Genomic DNA, 18,400 nt, shown 5'->3' on the forward strand with positions numbered 1-18,400 from the left:
CGATGTCGTTAGCCTCGGGCACGCTACATCCGACCGCGTCGCAAGCCAAAACTGGCCTTCTCCCCGCTAAACAATGTTTTTAGAGGTGTTAAACCGCTAACTTACGCTAGCGGTCTTTTTGCATCTACCGAAACACGCTACAACAGCCAGCGGCTCGACGAAGCTACGTCAGTTCGAGGGGGCTGCACGTATCCTAAATGCCGTTTTACCTCCTCCCCCTTCTGCAGCTTCACACGGGGCTTTTTATGCCACAAACGGACATCTCTGTGCAATGGAAGTGGATATTCCTCCGCGCTCTCCCTGTGTGTTTCGCCCTAACTTTTGGCCCGCTGGGGAGGACCCGTCTGCACCTTCTCTCTCAATCTGCGAGCTGCTTCGCAGCTCTCGAATTACGACCAGGGAAGGACTTCCCCGCAAAAGCCAGTTCCTCGCAAGAGGAGAAGAAATAACCTAGCACGTGGTTCGCATCCGTCAAAGCGCTTGCAGCGGCTGCTGACCCCGTGGATGTGCGTCGGCAGCAAGGCATCCCGCTCTCCCCTTGCAAGGAAGCTACGTGCTTAAAGGTCAGGTAGCGACGAGCCACGGCGCAGCTTCTAAGTAGAGAAGACGGCAAACGGGAGACTGGAAAACCAAGTTGAGAGTCGACTGCGAGAGAGCGAGCGCGTTTCCCCGCCCCAGGATATTACGCTATAGACCTGCTATGAAACCAAAATATTACCGTCTTGATTTAAATAGGAGCTCGGTCAGGCTCTTACTCGCAAAGATAACCTATTTCTTCAGCCGCTTCCTAAACAACGTTTCCCCCTTGCATCTGCGTAATTTGGCCGTAGCACCTGCAGCTATAACGCCAGACCGCCTAGAAAGAGAACCGCCTATTTTGAATTCAACCCGCCGTGCGGTGACGAAACGCGCGTACCCGTTTACTCGGTAGTTGCTCGTTTCTTGGCTGTTACACCGACACCATAAAAAGCCCGAGGGCGTTAGCCGTCGAGACCTTGCTTTTATATCGCTTTGGTGAATCACCCGAAGGTCGGGATGCCGATGGCGCGTTCATCGGCCCGCACAAGCTTATAAAAAAAAGTATGAAATTTCAGGTCTGACACCGCCTTCATCTTTTTCTTTTCTCCTATTGTGTTAGGAAGTGAGGATGCAGCTTTCGGGAAGCTTGAAATAAAAAAGGCAAATGAATTACCCCATTATGAAAGGAGCGAAGAGTTATTATCCGCCTAATGCCAGCTGGAAACTAATATCTGCCTTAGTAATCTTTAAAGCTTTGGTGACGCAAAAAAGGAGAGAAAAGAAAAAAAATAGAATAATAAAGAGGCTGCCAGCAGGGAAACACCGTCTAGGAAGCCGATCGCCAAAGGTGGGTTTTGTCGTCGTAACAAAATGCTAATTAGCAAATCTGTCCTGGGTACAAAAAATTTAATATCCAGGGGTCTTCGCTCCGGTGGCTGACAGAGATTGCCAGCCGTAGCCTGTATCTCCGTATACACGTCCCCGTTCGGGCTTACAGACGCACCCGCTGACAGCTTTCCTGATGGAGAATCGCTCCCAGCTTTCACATAATAGTAATTTCTGAAATAGATCGCTATTACGGCCCTGCCCACTAGATGAACCGATACAGAGATCCACCTAAGCCGTCTAAACTCTCCGTATTTCTTAAGCCCTTTTCACCGCGACACGGTACACGAAATTAAAACACAAAGAGCCGGGCTGCCAAGGGGTATACCTGGTGATATATGCTTGTGCTTTCAGCTGCGAAGCCGTGAGCTCTCCTGGGGCGGAAGGAAGGGGACCAGAGAAAAAATAGGCACTTCACGTAAAAATTACTGTCAAAGGGAATCTTTTTTGCCTTTTTAAAAATCTCGATTAGTACCAAGTACATTTAAAAATTTAAGGGCTTTTTTCCAGCAAAACTTAACCCTTCACACAAAACAGAGCATGAGTAGTTTGATTCTTCCGCTGTTCTGATTTTTTTAAACACGTAATACACGTCCACAAAAAACCCACCCCGTAATACGATCCCAAGAGCAACTTAAGCCGTAGCGAAACGAAGACCTCCCTGAGCAGCAGAGTACTTTTCTGCAGCCTTAGCAGACACCATTTTCCCATCCTTGCACGTAACTTAGAAAGGTCACCGAAAAGGAAGTTAAAAGATGAGTTATATGTAGAAGACCTTACAAGATAAGCGAGATTTGAAACAGAAAAAGTTATTGAGATTGTCACGTCAGAAGCTGTCAGCTGATCCAGCTGTGCTGCGCTACGGCACGCATCGCCAGGGCTATACGGTCGCTTTTCCTTCAAGCGGGAAATCCCTTAAGATAGTCTTTCAGTAAATTTGGATTTGTTTTCACTGCGTAGCCCGGACTATTGCAGGGATGCAAAATTCAAATATTTTCATGTGACTACAAGTTTTTGGTTGGTTTGTTCAGGGGAGGAGGCGAGAAGGCTGGTTTGGCTTTACCCTGCACGCTTACAAGTAACAGCATGGTCTCTAGTACTATTTTCTTAAAAATGAAAATCCATTACGCACGCTTCCTTTTCCTATTCTTGCAAAAACTTCCCCACGGGCCGGTATCTAAATCAGCCACCGATTCAAACGCGGCAGCATGATCTGACATCAGAGAAAGGAAATCAGCATGAGATTATTTGTGTAACTAATATAAAAAAAAGTATATAATTGTTTTGTCTTTGGGATGTAAAAAAGCATGCCTTGAATTTATATGACGTCAGTGCTGAAGAGGTTAAAGGAGGAATCAAAAATCAGTCATGCTGCAGAGAGGGGTCCCCTTCACGATAACAAAACAGAGACTGGAACTCCAATTCCAAAACCGCTGCCTTTTGGAGCGGTGAGGAGGGCCCTTTTCGGTGAAAACCAAGAAAGCCCCCGTACTGGGTTTGCGTGGCAAGGTTTTGGTAGCGTTGGAGTTGCAGGGGTGGCTTCTGTGAGCAGCTGCTAGAAACTTCCCCCGTGTCCAGTAGGGCCGGTGCCAGCCGGCTCCGAGACGGACCCTGCCACTGGCCGAGGCCGACGGTGGGGGGAGCCTGACGGTGGTGGCACCTCCGGGATAACATATTTAACAAGGGGAAATAAATGGGTAGGCAGCGTTTGCAGCTGGAGAGAGGAGCGAGAATATGCAAGAGGAACAGCTCTGCAGACACCCAGGTCAGTGAAGAAGGAGGGGCGGGAGGGGCTCCAGGCGCCGGAGCGGAGGAAGGAAGGGAAATCGGCTCCCGGCGAGGAGGAGGCCGGCGTACGAGCTCAGGGTTTATACAGCCAGCGCTTGCCCCGTGCTGGAGTCGGGCACCGGCACGGAAGTTTTCGAAATATTATCTTCCGACTCCTGTGTGAGACCGCACACGTCTTGGCAAATTCGGTATCCAGACCAAAACTACGGCGGGCCTAAAATATCGTTCAGTTAACAGGCAAGCGGGTTGAAGATACCAATTGAACACATAAACCCGGTCAACTAGAAATGCAGGGCTATAGCACCGAAGGGTCCTTCCACCAGACTTGCAAGACAGTAGAGATTGCGTAAACTCTCCAGAAGAGTCGGTTGAAGGGATATAAATATAAGCCCTGTACAAACAAACCCCAGAAAGGCGTGCTACGCGTCCACGTCAGGGCAATTGAAATATTAGAACAACATACCATCCTTATTTGAAACGTCTGCCGCTTCACATGCAAGGTCAGCTTTCATAGGCTCCACAGAAGTTTTCTCAAAATGCAAACCTATAAGACAAGCCCCAGAAAGAGAAAAATCAATACTTTACGCAATTAATGTATAATTCTCAGACTCCGTATGCCTGTTTGTTTGCTTTTTCTTGTGGCATGCCTTTACCTTTATAGACTCTGCTGCTCTATAGCGGCAGCCCTTAGAGAAAAGGGCAGAGGACAGAGGGGGAGGAAAGTGGTTTGAAAATAATTGCTTGAATATTTGTAGCGATCTGCTCGCTTTTCTAACCGAGATTGTTAAAAACACATCATAGCGTGCGTTTCTTCCTCCCTGCCATTCTTTTCTCATCATTTTTAAGGAATCCCTTCTGCTCATAAAATGCAATATACGATGGGGACCTAATCGCACTTATAAAGTTTCTCTAGCTAGCAGAATAAAAATAGATACAGCGAGAGTTCAAATATACCGGGTAGTCAGGCACAAACTAGAATTTGAATTTAGGAAAATGCATTTTATCATTCTAACTCAACGCTTTTCTCTCTTCTGCCTCAGGCTTGTCTGGGAGCTTAGATTCAATCTCCTAACAAATTTGAAATAGGGGGAAAAAAAAAAAAGGTGTGTTTGCTGTTTCGTGCACGGTTCTCCTTATATTCTGCCGTTTAGAGTGCCGAGAAGCCAATTTTTAGTTAATTTCCATCACGCTACTTCTCTGCTTCCGTGGCCGCTATAAAGCCTGGTGCACCTATCCTGTGATAGGTTGAACTACAGGATGTCAAGCTATTCGTTGCTAAGCTATCCAGACATTTGGGTGGTTATTATGAGACACCAAAGCGTAGCAAGGACCGAGACATCTCAAAAACAGTTTACTCTCAAGCTGAAATAATTTACCTCTTCAGCAACAGAGACTAAACGTTCACAGTCCCAACAAACACCCCCTTCCCCTTTCCGTGGAAGTCTAGAGTGGGTTTTTCTAATGCACTTCAGCGCGCTACGGTTATTTTTTCCATAAATTGAGGTTTTCAGCCAGTTTTCCTTCTAATCTTATCTACAAGCCAATACATCGTCACAGAGATTTTAGTCTCCTCTGTGCTCGCTATCTTGCCGATGCTATTCTCGCAAGCAACTTCCAGCGCGCTACCTCTGGCCCTACCAAGCATCGAAATGCTAAAACGAGGACCCGGCAAATAAGGAAACTAACAAAAAATAGCAACCGGAAAGCTCAATCAGCCACTTAGCGAGCGTGGGGGAAAGCGCGATGGATGACTTTACAGTGATGGAGATGTCACCCATCATTTTGATAGCTCTTGCTCCTACTGCAGAAACCCTTCGGTGGATCGTCGTATCACCAGCTCCACCTCTTCTGCGCCGGTGTAAATCATCTGCCCGTACAAACAATCAAAATGCCTGTAAACATCTGTGACTGCGAACTCCGCGTATGAGCGAATGCCTGAGCTGGCCCCTTTGTGGGCATGTCAAATCCCTGACGCTTCTCCGGGGAATTCGGGAGAGCGAGCGTGGTTTTCTCCTGAGGTTTCTTATGCACTGACAGGCCAAAGCTTTCCCGGCGCTCGCCCGTGGCTCTTTTTCGCTTACACAAACAATAAACCCAGGTCACCCCATCGCGGGAGCGTGCGCATAACGCCAGGAGCTTGTCAAGTACAAGACTGAGGAGGTATGTTCAAAATCCCTGCCTGACTTCCTCTAGCAAAATCAACATGAAATTTGGGCGACTATGAAAGCACTAATTAATCAAGGAAGATACGCTGAAATTTGGGTTGTGCTACACTGCTAGAGGAAGCAGCTCTACGAAAAGCAAAATTTTGGAACGCCAACCGTCCCGCCACGAGCGTCGCCTGCAGCCTTTCCCACCAAGACACTCAAACGTCTGATGTAGGAATTTGGGATCCCTGCTAAACACCAACGCGCTCTCGCTGGCGGTTGATGCCTCCGAGTCCGACTTTGCCTCCTCCAAAACACCATCTATTAACCAAATAAAGCAGATACGAGATGACAGGTTACGTCTTAGCTCCCGGTTTCTCTAACAGCTAGAGATAGCTACGCGCTCCGCTGTTGTCAGCTCCTAAACGCGCCCTATCCCAAGATCTCCCATTAACTAGCCGGGCTTCACCACACTGCCCAGAGGTTTCTCGCTTTCAATTTCAGAAAGCTCTCATGCAGCTGACTGGTACAAAGGATTATTGGCATGGCACTAGGTGAAGACAGAGCCTAATTAAAGACGGGACATCTTGGGCGTACGCGTGCGCGCATGCGCTAATTGGACCCGCCGTTGCAGGGACGAAAGCAGAAGGCGTCGAGGGTCCTCGATACCAAAAGCTACGGGTTCGCCTCTCGGGGTGGGCAGCCCTAGAGAGAAGTTGGAAAGAGTAACGAGAGCAGCAGCAAATTCGCAAAATTACGTTTCGAGAGGTTTAGGGTCATCAGCATTGTCAGAAAAGCACTAACGTGTGTTCTGCAGTTTCACCGTCTTTCCAAGTCTGAATAGCTGATTCCCCATCCCTTCCAGGAGGGGATTATGGCCGTATTGGGGTTTTTTTTATAGCGTATGTTGATTGTTTGATATTGTCAGCAAGAAAATGATAGTGGGAAACAACGTTCAGGGACAAACAAGGCCGGAGACATTTTAAACCTTAACAATGCCAAGCACCACTGCAAACCTTCGGAGGAGGCTCGCGCCTTACATCGTCCAATTTTTGGGAAGACTTTCAAACTCGGTTAATACAAATCTTTGTTTCTTCTGTCGCTGTTATTGTGGGTGGGGGAGAGGAGCATTCACTGTACTGCCATGCACGTGGAAAGGGCATCATCCAAAAAGCTTCTTCCCCGCTCCGCGGTAAAACAGAGTGCCGCACAGAAATGAGCCCGTTTCACATAAACGGCAGAACTCGACCGATACTAGAACCGCCTTGAGAACCAATTTCCTGTAGAGGCCTCCCCTCGCCCCCTTGTTTTGATTGCTTCAGGTTAGAGCGCAAGCAAGCGAGGTATTTTGGGTCTCCGAGCAGCAGCCAGCGTTACGGAGAGGGAGGGAGCCCGGGAGACACCGCTTTCCGTTTCAATTAGCATTTGCAGCCGCGCTGCTGGCGGAGCTCGTCGCCGGAGCCCTTTGCAGGCTGGTTACACAACCAGCCTAGCGCTAAGCGACGACAGGCTTCTGGCGCGAGCGAGGATCGCTCCCAGTCTTTTGAAAGACGTAAAACAACTATATACCGGGAAGGCAGAAATCTCTGTACCGTTATTTCATCTTTTTTTCTCCTCGACAGTCGCAATCTGTCATTAGTTCCACGCGGCTACGGCTAATACGCTGTTCTTTCTCTGGAGAAACGCGGTTCCAGATTCGTACGCGATTCACGAGACTAACGTAAAGATGTGGTGGTTGTTGGTACATTAGTATCAATTTTAAAAATGTCTGAGTGCAGAGGTCAGACGTCTATTCTCCACACCCCTGATAAACCCTAATAAGTAAAAAGTGTAACCTTCCTCCTCCTCCTCCTCCCTTTGCAAGAGGTTCACATCTATTTCAAGAGATAAAAGCCGGCAACTATGGCAGGCTTAGAAGCTGTAACACAGAGCAATCCACGAAACTCATTCTTTCCCCTGATCGTCGGCAAGGCTTCGCTGTGCACTGAAGAGCGCCTCTGTAATCAGGAGAGAGAGGCAGGTTCCCCTCCTGGGTAATTCAAAGCAAAATCCCAACGTAGCGTCCCCAGAATCGACGAATCGTTCCTGGAAGGCACCTGAACTGGGTCTCTGCTCTGAGCTGCCCGCCTTAAGGGAGTTGATTTCCCTTTACTGTTGAGGGAGCCTGGGAGACCTGGCTGGAATCGGGAACCTGGATTGCTGCTAGGAGTCCCTAGCTTGTTACAAGGTCGTAGACTAGCTTTAAGACGAACAGAAAAACAGACTTCATGCATACATGAGTTCTGTCGGTGCAATCGGGCAACACCGAGGTAACGTAAATCTTAAAAATTCCCCAATTTTAGAAGCCTTACAACTAAGTGGGAAATCCCGGCCCTAAGATCAGTCTGAATATTTGAGGAACAAAAGGGTTATAAGTAATACAACAGTCCAGCCAACTACTTCGATTTTTGCAGGCAAAAGGGCAAGGTCGTTACTCCTGTAACATGTCTGCCCAGCAATTTTGGGTGTTGCCACAGTAATTCCAGTAAAATACTATCCTGCCCATGGACAATTTGCAACCCTAGGAAATTCATTAGTTGTAAATGATTTGTAGAGCAGTTGCTTCTACTCGTGTTATATGCTTTGAAAAAATCACCTCTGTCATTATGCAATATGAAAACCACATTGCAGCTACCCCGAACGATCCAGATTGCCCTGATTCATACCCACCGAATAAAATTTATTATTTTGAGTTTAGCTGTAAAAATGCTTCCCCTAATTGGGAGACTCGGAGAGACGGAGGCTCGTTACAATCCAAATTTCTCCGGTTAAAATTTGAAGGCACCATTTTTCATCTGCAGCGACAAAAAAAGACAGACAAAGCTCTTCTGACCCACTGCTGCATTGTCTTATCTGTCAAAACCAGTTCCATTTTTCTTGCTCTGCAAATAGCCAGAGCTGTTTTTTCCTTCTTCCCAGTCATTTCACCGTAGCTCCTCGCTAATGTGACTGTCAAGCCTTCATATACCTTGTTTACCGCTGTATTTTAGCAGCATTATAAATGCTGCTTCACTTAGAAACTGAAGCTGTCTGTGATACAAGGGCTCAGTTTGACTCCTGTTCGACACCTCCGTCGGGCGCGACTGACCCTTTTAACCAGACCAGATTCTACCACGTAGAAGATTTATGCTGTCTTCTTGTAGAGCTCTGCATGCAGAACCACCCAGCCTGCTGCTCTTGGGGCTCTAAAACAAACACGGCAATCACGGTCCATCCGCACGTCGGTATGTTCAAGTCGGCGGGCAGTTTTCCCCCTCGCTATCCTTCTGCAACGCACGGGTCGAGCACGACAGCGTCGAGTCTACAGGAACGGCGCTGCCGCAAAGGCGCCTCTCGCTACTCAGCGTGGCTTCGTAAACAACAAACGTCTCCATCTCTTAAATCAGGAATACTCCGCCTCGACCAAAAAAGCCCCCAGCAATTAGGCACCGTAGAGATGAAGAGAACTCAAGGATGCAGTTCTCTCGGGAGGAGGGCGTGCTGGCCGGGACGCTAGCTTTGCCGGGCTTTTGAAGGCGCTGAGCATCATTTCTTAATGCCACGCGTGGGCTGTCAAGATTCACGTTGCAGCGCCTTCATCGTTAAGTGGAGAGTTGACCCTCCCCTCCCTTTTGGCATTTTGGCTTTGTCTCCCGGAGTAACCCCGCGCCATGAGGCTCCCCGTCCCTCCAACGTAGCGTGCATCACGTCAGCGCTCCGTGTTTTGCGCACGCGACTGTACCTAAAGGTATCGCGCTGCTTCCCGCCACTAAAAAAAAATGTATTTCCAGCTAAGGCTCAACCGCAATTTTTTTTAACGCGATTTAAAAGTGTCTAAGATCCGCTTATCCCTATCCCCTTCCAGCCCTTTATTAAACATACTCTTAGTAAATCTCATTATGCCTCCTTTTCCCTAAAGGTGGGAATGGGAGCGCAGTGAGGATTGTCTCTCAGCAATACGGTCCGTAAGACCCATACAAATTGGGCGTCTCTAAAATCGCTAATGCCCCTCGGGAGCTCTTTGTATCTTTTGTCTCCCTGTAACAACAGGATAAACCTGCACACAGCAGGCTCCTGATGAATACAAGGGCGTATCGTTTTAAGGAAAGCCCTTTTCGGATTTTTTTTATCCTGACAAAGCCTTAGCTGCGTGAGGGGCCGCGTTGCCGTCTTCCAGATGCCCTCGCTGCGAAACCTCTCATCAGAGCAGCAGCCTGCAGCGGGGAATGTCTGAAATGGAGCACCCAGAAGCTTTCATCGCATTCCTCGATCGCTGGCCGTTGACACAACTAAAATGTTGCCTGGCTGTATTCAAACGAGCAGATCAGCTATCCCGAACGGCTTCCAAAGCCCTTGTGCTCCATTTCCCTGCCTACAAATAAGGCAGATTGCACGCTCAGCGGTGTTTAGGAAAAGTGAAGGGTTTCTGAACGAATAGAAACGGCGTGATTATTTACCTACCTTCCCTGTTCTGTCATTTTCCCTGCCGCTTTCAACCATTTATGAAACTCGTAAGTGATTTGCTTCGGTTCCTGATCACTAGCCTCCTGATCCTAAAGAGCTGTGTAGGTGTGAGGAATTACAGCACTGGAGGACCCTTTTGTGTAAGCCGCAAGAAATGTCCAGGTCGTGTTGGGCATTCAGAAATGTTCTTCTAATTCCGCAGCCGTGGCAGCAAGCCTGCTGAAAGAGCGCCGGCCGCCAGCACGATACCTGCACCGCTACTCCCATCACAGCATTATTTTCTCTGCACGCTCACCACTGCTCGCTACCATGTCCTGTCTCCAGCTCTCCTTGTACGGCGAGCTTCATTCCTCTTTGCGCCGCTAGTCTGGGGTGAGGACTCGGTCCTTAATTTTGAAAAACCGATCCGGGAGCCCGGTGGCTTTACCGGGCCTCGTTCCCCCCCGCCCCGACATGAACAACTTAGTAGCTCGTGCTGCCGCTGGATTTCCCATCAGCGCGTCCTGCGCCCCTATCCCCTTTCAATCTTGCATCCCCTGTATTTTCTGAGCATTCGAAACGATCTTGAGGCGACCGCAGCAAAGCAATAGACTGCGAGAGCAGAAGAGGTCCTGGATCTCCTAAGTAGGCCGGATTTGTCAGAACGCCACGCTATTTATTTCAGAAAAGGGAAAGAAACTTTCCATTTCTCCCCAAAGGAGCCGCTCCGAACAGAGGAGACGGTGCCAGCCCTCAGCCTTGAGAAGCTGCACGAGAACTAGGTGGGTGCTGGGCGTGAAAAGAAACAGTATTTATGAAAGAATTTCCACGGCAAGGGTGGGGAGGGAGAGGGCAAGAACCCGAGAGGACACGAACAGCAAACTACCCGAGAACCGCAAGTCGGGAAAGTTCCTTTCAGACAAGCACCCTCATCTTCTACGAAGCTCCCGCTGCCCGGCTACAGCAGAGAGGAGGAGGGAGCGCGCCATCCGCACAGGGCAAAAGGAGGCTTTGCCCGAGCTGCTGATAACGTGTCGGCGGGGCTGCTCGCCCTTATGGCTGCAGCCATTTATTTCTGGGGTCGCTGCTTCTGAAAGAGATTGCTGCTGAGTCAAAGAGGGCCCCTGAAAAAAAAAAGCTGTTCAATTCCTTTTCGAGGAGACAAAGTACGTGAAGAGTGAGTTTTAAAGTAGCAGGGAACAGCAGCAGAAGGGTAAATAAGGAAGGTGTATGGATCCACCTGAAAGCCCGTAAAATAATATACGCTGCGGGAGAAAGGCTCTTCCCTGTTATTTATCCAGAGACCCCAAATAAAATTTTGCAGCTTAAAATAAAGCAATATATTGGCAACAAGGCGAGGTACATGAGTTCAACAAAGATAACAGATGTGACCTTACAGGCGCGCTGCAACTTTAAAACGTTTTGTGATATAAAGATGCAACAGCCAGCATGAAAAATAAAAACTATTTAAAAATGTCCAAACACCAAAAAAACAAACCTCAATAAAAACTTGGACAACCAGAGGCAGAGCCTACAACGCACCTGGCCGAAACGTCTTGCTCTTTGGAAGAAGTACTTGCATTTCTAAAGGCCCATCACCTCCTGATCGAGCACTCCGTTTTAATTTTTAGAAATCTGCTGGCTTCCTAAAACCCAGGTGAACGTAATACGGAACTCATTTGCTTGAAAAGAGGCAGTAATTGGCAGCACTCAGTAACAGAGACCTTACAGATGATCCTTACCATATTTTTCCCCCATCGAGACACATGTTCAATAATGATCATTTTTCAAAAATAATTAACGTACCTTTTTTTTCTTTTTTAAACTGAGCTCTGCTCTCACTCCTTCAAAGCCAAAATTTTACAGTCAGCTTTAACTGTACGGTGATAAACACGAGTCTGCTATAAAGGACCAGTCTTGCTCCTGAGCTCCTCACCTGTTCCAGTTCTCGGGGCTCTTGTTTCGGATGGTGACTCATCACAATATAACAGATGTTTAAATAAAACACACACACACACACACAGAGAAACGCCTTTGTGTCTATGTTTACGTTCAAGGGCAGCAAGCGATTTTTCATAAATAAATGGCTGAGGGTTGCTTTCCCTCTGTTACGAAGGGAACAGCCGAGTGATAGATGGCGGCGCTGGATGCATTCCCCAAGGCGATGCTCCCCATTCTGCTCGGGAAGAGTCACGCGCCCTGCGGAGAGAAGCCGTCGCTGAAATCTGGCTTCTGGACATCCGTGTGGCTGTCAGAGGATCATCAATGCTGATTGCTGCCCCCACCGCTCTGGTGAAAGCCTGGCATCCTCCGCTACAGCAGGGAGCCAGCCAGCGCTAGCCAGACTCAAAGGACTGGGAGGGAAAGCAAACATGCTGCAAGTGCTATATTACCTCCTCGGCCTTGGATGACATTTCTAATTTCTACTGATGAATGGATGAATATAAGAACAAGATTTTACGACGGTGACGCGGAGTAAGATGTCTCCCCGGGAAACAGCGCAAGTACAGCAGAGCAAGGGGTGGTGTAGCCTCTGGCCGCCCTGTGCCGGCAGGCGATAACCACATCCTCCTCTCAACACAGAGCACATAGAGATAAGCCGAGGGAAGACCAAAATCTCTAAATCATAGCGCTGACGGAAGGAATCGCATGCCGCCCGCTCCCAAACCGAGACATGCCTGAAAGAAACACCTAGCTAAAAGAACAACCTAGCTGCCACCGCGGGCATTTCAGCCCCGTGGCGGCAGTCGTGCTCTTCCACGCGTTCCAGTGGCAGGTCTTAAAAGTCAGCTTTTTCCACTGACGTTTTGGAGAGTAAGGCAGGTGCACAGCCAGACAGCGATCGGGTAGCTCCTTTTTAACACTTGAAATACCCACCCATCCTGCTGACACTCACCCTCCTCTCCCGTGAGGCCACAGGGCTGTTTCCGAAACACGGAAGAGCACCACGGAAAAGATGACTCCTGTGAGTTGCTTCAAAAGCAAATTCATCCACCAGCCTGGGTGTTATCGTCTGCACCGTAGGAGCGTACCGCCACTTGTTGGTTGGTTTGGCTGGCATTCCCTGGTGGCAAGGCTAAAGACCGGATTTACATTACCAAATCAGTGAGGTTTATTGGCTCTGTTTCTTGGAGAAAATTTTAAGGCCAAAGTCACAATTCACAGCGTGGGGTAGAAAAATTTTGCCCACAACAGAGCTTACAGAAAAGCAATTCTGCAGTCCAGAAAAAAGCAAGTGTCAGTACTGGCAGTCATACACTTGCTTCTCTTCCTTGCGGAGAGCATTATGCAGTGTTTTCTGAAATTGTAAATGTTCTTTCTGGCTCACAATGGGAAACAACACTAATATGCATCACAGGGTGTGAGATAAAATGTGCGGCACTATTGTTGCCTTTGATTTGTCTTCCATTTATATCAGCTCTCAGTAAGAATCACACACAGACAGAGCTGCAGATTTTTCTTCTCAACTTTTTCACATTTCATCCTTTGTTTGGTTCATAAATTCTAGGGTCTAACTAGGATGTTACATCAGAGACAGGAATTTACATTTAGATAACATAATGCAGAGAATACTAACAACCATAATCCTCCCCGCTCCAAACAGCTCCAGAGCACTTCCCAACTGACCTCAGCTTTGTAAAACAGGGATCTGGCTTATTTGCTTTAAGCTGAACATTTCTTTCTCCAGCAAACTAACATTCAGGGGTTTTTTTTGGTTGGGTTGTGGGTTCCCCCCGGCTCTTCTTGATTTTAGCAAGCGTTCCTCCCTACGCTGCCTCTGACTTAGTCGCTAGCTATGGAGATGGCTCCAGCCTGTAGTCCTGGAAAAAGCCTGGGGAAAGACGCTGAGCACGGTGGGGTAGTGTGATAACTACAAGAGGAAGGACACTTTGTTTCTTGTGAGTTACCTACAAAGGAGGTCGGTATTTTCAAAAATAGGTGACTAACATTAGGGGCTTTTTCAAACGGAGTTTGGATCCCGATTTTCAAAAGCTCCGAGCACCCAGCAGCTCCAGCTGTCTTCAAAGGGTCTCCCTTAATAAAGTGTTTGGGATGTGCTCAGCATTTTTGAAAACCAGGCCGCCTATTTGCGATCCTAAACACAGACTTAAAAATTCAATGCCCATTCTCACTGCACTAAGGATGACATCACCTCTCCAACCCATGCTTAGGAAGCTCAGTGACATCATAGCTAACAATACGTCTTTCCCTTTCTTTTTCCCACAGCAGAATTTACAGAACTGCTAATAAATCTGGTGTCTGTCACGAAAACCGGCGGACTCTTGAGGCTAACAACGTAACTATAATTTTACTTGAAGCTATTGATCAGGTCTATAACATCTCCCAAAATCCTCTTAATAACCGCCAGCTAACGCAGGTTCCTTCCAGTGAGGTGTCCTGAAGGTCAGCCAGGATACAGCAGCCGCTGCTGTGGGAGACTCAGAAATGCCACACACCATATAAAAGTAGTGAAAACCGGGCTGGCATGCTGCAGTACTTAGCCGTTCCCGTAATGCCATCCCCCTGCTATGGGGTGCCAGAAAATGTAAAGGCTTATTCTTGGGATCTTAGAACTAAAGTCAAGACCTCTACCAATTAAGCCAGAAGAGAATAATTGTATTAGTAGTTGACAGCAGCAGACTTTTGTCCTGGTAAAGGAGGATGACACGGACACATTAAAAGCATTTCCTCAAGCTAAACTTCTTCAGATTGCTGGATTTGGACCACGTTTTATGATTTATTCATAGTGAAGAGCTTCTTAACTCACGAACTTGCAGATGCCCAAAGCCTTTTCGTTATACAGCTTTCAACTATTCCAGGCTTTAATTAAAAAAAAAAAAAAAAAAAAAAAAAAAAAAGAGAGAGAGAGAGAGAGAAATTGATATAGTGGTTCCATGCTCAGGTCAACCAGCAGCAACACCTCTCCTCCTCCCCTTGGGTACCCACAGCTGGAGGACAACGCGGAGCTTTTGCCAGCACATAGCACAAGGGCCAGAATTAGAGGCTACAGACGTTCACTATGGCCCAGGCCTGCAACAATTTGTATGCCGGTGTAAGGACTGCCGCTGCCCGCGGTCTCTACAAATGCCTCGGCATTGCTTTCATGGGAATTACTGAAGCTTTCACAAGAATGCGAAAATTGCTTATCCGCTCGCGCAAGTGACTTCAGCCTTGGCAGACACTTTCCCAGAGTCACAGGTAAAACTGAAGGATTCAGCCATAAAAGATTAGGAGCGGTGTCACCTAGAATTAAGTCACTGGCCTTGAACCATGTTTATATTCAGCCCTGTCAATAGCAAATCTCGCAATCTTAAAAACAAGGTTTATTGAGTTTCTTTTTTTATATATATATATCTCTATCTATCTCTCTCTCTCTTAATTTCCTGAGCAGGTTTAAAGGTCTAGACAATTCGTGTAACATTGTTTTATAGTTCCCATTTTTTACGACACTTCAGTGCACTAAAAAACATCAGTCTGACAGTCTCAGGAGACTCAAACAACTTCTTTTCACAACTATGCACAGAATGTTTCTTATGTATATAAGGAAAGCAAGGAAATAAAATAAACACCTTGCATGGCTCTTTTCACATAGAATCTATTTTAAATACTACAGACCCTAAAAAGAAAGGGCCTGTAGTAGGCAGCGGGTGGTCCTGCTGCACAGGGAATCGACTGGAAAGGCACATGTGGAGTTGATCAAAATATTTCTAACAAAACCTTTTTCCTGAATCAAATTACTTTTTTTTTTTTTTTTTCTTTTCTTTTAAAAGAACAGATAGTTGTATGGAAAATGTTATGTTTTCAGGGAGTCACCCAAATGTAGCCTGAAAAGCCTAAGATTTCCAGAGAAATGTTGCTGGCTCTCGCAAAAACTATGAACTGAAGCCATCGGGTTTCTGTTAATTTTTTTTTTTAAAGTAAAAAACTTTCCAAATGTAAAAGGAAATGAGTATTTTTTGATTTTGTAAAACATTTTCATGGAGGGAGGAACAAGAGGGACATGCTTTTGACTAGCTTGCAGGAAGCACTGATGAGCGCCTGTATTTGTCATTCATACAACAAGTATTTCCGGCAAAGCTGAGCGAGCTATTCTTTAACCAGCAGGAGTTGGAGGAAGCCTGCTCGTCACAGACGATACGTGTGTAAGACAGCAGTATAACGGTGTTGGAAATCCACAATTGATGCTCCAGGTAGGCTAATAAGCATGCAAAGCCATGCAATCTAGGCTGTGTGTTCCCTGGGCAGAGACGACCGCGTGCGGCACCTTGCACGGTATTACCGGCTCAAGTTTAGGAACTGTGTTGCATGCTATATGCATAATTAATGATTAATGACGACAGTAACAATACTAATGGTTAAAAAGATACTGCTTATCCTTCTGCATGTTCCCTGCCAGCAAAATTCTTCGCTTGAGTTTCATTTCCTTAATACATCAGTAATTCATAACCCGAGAGACGACTTGATAGCGTATCAAATATGGTACAATAGAAAGTATAATGAAAATAGACCCAAATTAAGCTCGCTAAGTTCAGTTTACCAACTGTTCACTCTCATGGCACGTTTGCTATAGCAAGCTTAAAAGTTCAGATTCATTTTATTTCTGCCTGTCCTCATGTTTACCAACTCTGAATTAATGCAGCTCCTTCCGCAGCCCAGACACAAAAGAATTCTGCAAATAGCTGAAAGGAACGATAAGGTCTCCAGGTGACATAGATCACGTACCGTACACAGAATTACCTCCCCCAGAGCGAGCCCGCGTAGCACCGTTTTGTGACATTCATCATTAAAGTCCAGCCCCTGGGGTGCTGCCGTTGTGGTCATGCGCAGCCGGCTTTCCGCTGACAGAGCGGAGCTTATAACCAAAGGCTAACCCTCCCGAGGGCAGCACGAAAGGGATTTGAGTATCAGGCCTCGGGAAAGGCGGTTTTCTATCCTTAGCTGGTTTTATTTCAGTCTTTCAAGGGCTTCTGGTGGGCCAATCGGTTTAAGTACGTGACGGTTTATAGCAACAAACCTGCGAAGTCTCTGGAAGCTAGACACCGGTGAAATGAGGAAAAAGAGTTGCCTTCTCGGCAAAACAAAACTCCTGGTGATATATAGCTTTAGACGGAAGACAAAGTATTTTGTAGAAACACAGAACTCGCACGAACCTTGTCACGAAGGCTTTGGGGGCCGCTGGGTGGCAGCCTCTCCGGCGTCCTTGGCCACCCTGGCTAGCACAGCCACGGCTGGACCGGCCTCCTGCCCCTTTCTCCAGCGTCTCTGCGGACATATGCTCCCAGCTCCGATTCGTTCCCCACGTGGGGACAACCCATCACCAGCAGCAGGGCTGCTCAGTGAGTAACCGGGGAGACCCTGCTGCTCCGGGCAATTCCTGCTCAGCAACTCCCAGCAGCAAGGCAGCCAGAGCACAAGCGAGACGCTAATTATGAAGCGTGCCCGGCGATTTGTGCCTGCTGCAGTTGCTCTCGAAGGGTTACGCTCACTCCATTTCCAACACTTGCAGCAGGCCTGACTACTATCAGACGGGATAGGGATACGGCGAAGCACGGAGCAGCTTCAAGCGGTGCGTTTCGTCCGGCATACTCGTTCTTTGGGTCCTGGGGTCTTTGCCCAAAGACTCTTCCACCTTCCGGTCGATTAAGAGAAGGTGCAAAATACCAGAGAAACAGCATTTCCTAGAAATTGCGATGAACAAAGTAGATAACCAGCTACTTTGAAAGCAGACTTTGAAACGCCACTGGCTTGCTTCGTTCTGAGCACGTTCCCAGGGAGAATGTCAGGTCGCATAACTCATTTGTTATCTTTACACAGAGGAGCTCCGCTAAGCACCAGCCATCATAAAAATACTAACATTGCTTTTTGTGGAAAACAAATATAAAAGCAAAATGCAGCGTCTCTCTTAAAAAAAGCCAGTTAGCACTTCAAAGATTACCACGTAGTCTGTAAATAGCAATGTCAATACACCGGGGAGCTGCACTCCTCTTTGTTTAACGACAGCCCGAGTTACTCAAATGGAGGTAGCAATGTTCCGGGCCTTCCCCATGACACAAAACTACATCGTGCACTCACTTAGCCACACTCTTTGCATTTTATTTCCCTCGACGGCTTAAAAAATACCAAGAATTGCAGTAGTGTAAGAACCGCCTTTCAATCTAGCCTTATATAAAGCGCCGCTCTCCTCCGGGCAGTGTGCACCCAGCAACATCTGCTTTATATGTACCACGAAGGGGAATGTCAGGGAGAAAACTGCAGCAACTGAGGCCACGTCCTCCATGTTTGTGAAGAAACCCCCTCCCACATTTTTCCATCATCCACAGACACTTTCATGTATTTACAGCTAGCCATTTTAATTATACCTAAATATTTGTCTCCAGAGTGGCTAAATTAGTAGGTATTTAATTCTTGTGATACAAACACCTGATGGCTGGGTGCTCTCATTTGCCTGTAAATGTGAAACACAAGCCACTGAATTCAATTACGTGGCAAATGTCCGCAGGTACCTCTGAGGTATCCGACATCCCACACAAAATCTGTCCTTCACATGCTTAAACAGCTCGCTCTCATGCTTTATAGGGAGGGAGGGAAGAAGGGAAAAA

At 47.2% G+C, this 18,400-nt stretch overlaps 1 protein-coding gene across 1 annotated transcript in view; it reads right to left on the bottom strand.

Moving 5' to 3' along the window:
* Positions 1–358: 358 nt before the first annotated feature.
* MACROD2 (MACRO domain containing 2) overlaps positions 359–18,400 on the bottom strand; it is a gene marked incomplete at its 5' end in the record, with an annotated part of 80,333 nt that continues 62,291 nt past the window's right edge. Inside the window, 4 exons of the mRNA XM_010287163.1 lie at positions 359–593; positions 1,024–1,164; positions 1,733–1,778; positions 3,656–3,736. Coding sequence (XP_010285465.1) covers positions 359–593; positions 1,024–1,164; positions 1,733–1,778; positions 3,656–3,736 — 503 coding nt within the window. The remainder of the gene's footprint in view (positions 594–1,023; positions 1,165–1,732; positions 1,779–3,655; positions 3,737–18,400) is intronic.

This window comes from Phaethon lepturus, unplaced genomic scaffold, assembly GCF_000687285.1.
Source record: "Phaethon lepturus isolate BGI_N335 unplaced genomic scaffold, ASM68728v1 scaffold2145, whole genome shotgun sequence".
NCBI classification, from domain to species: domain Eukaryota; kingdom Metazoa; phylum Chordata; class Aves; order Phaethontiformes; family Phaethontidae; genus Phaethon; species Phaethon lepturus.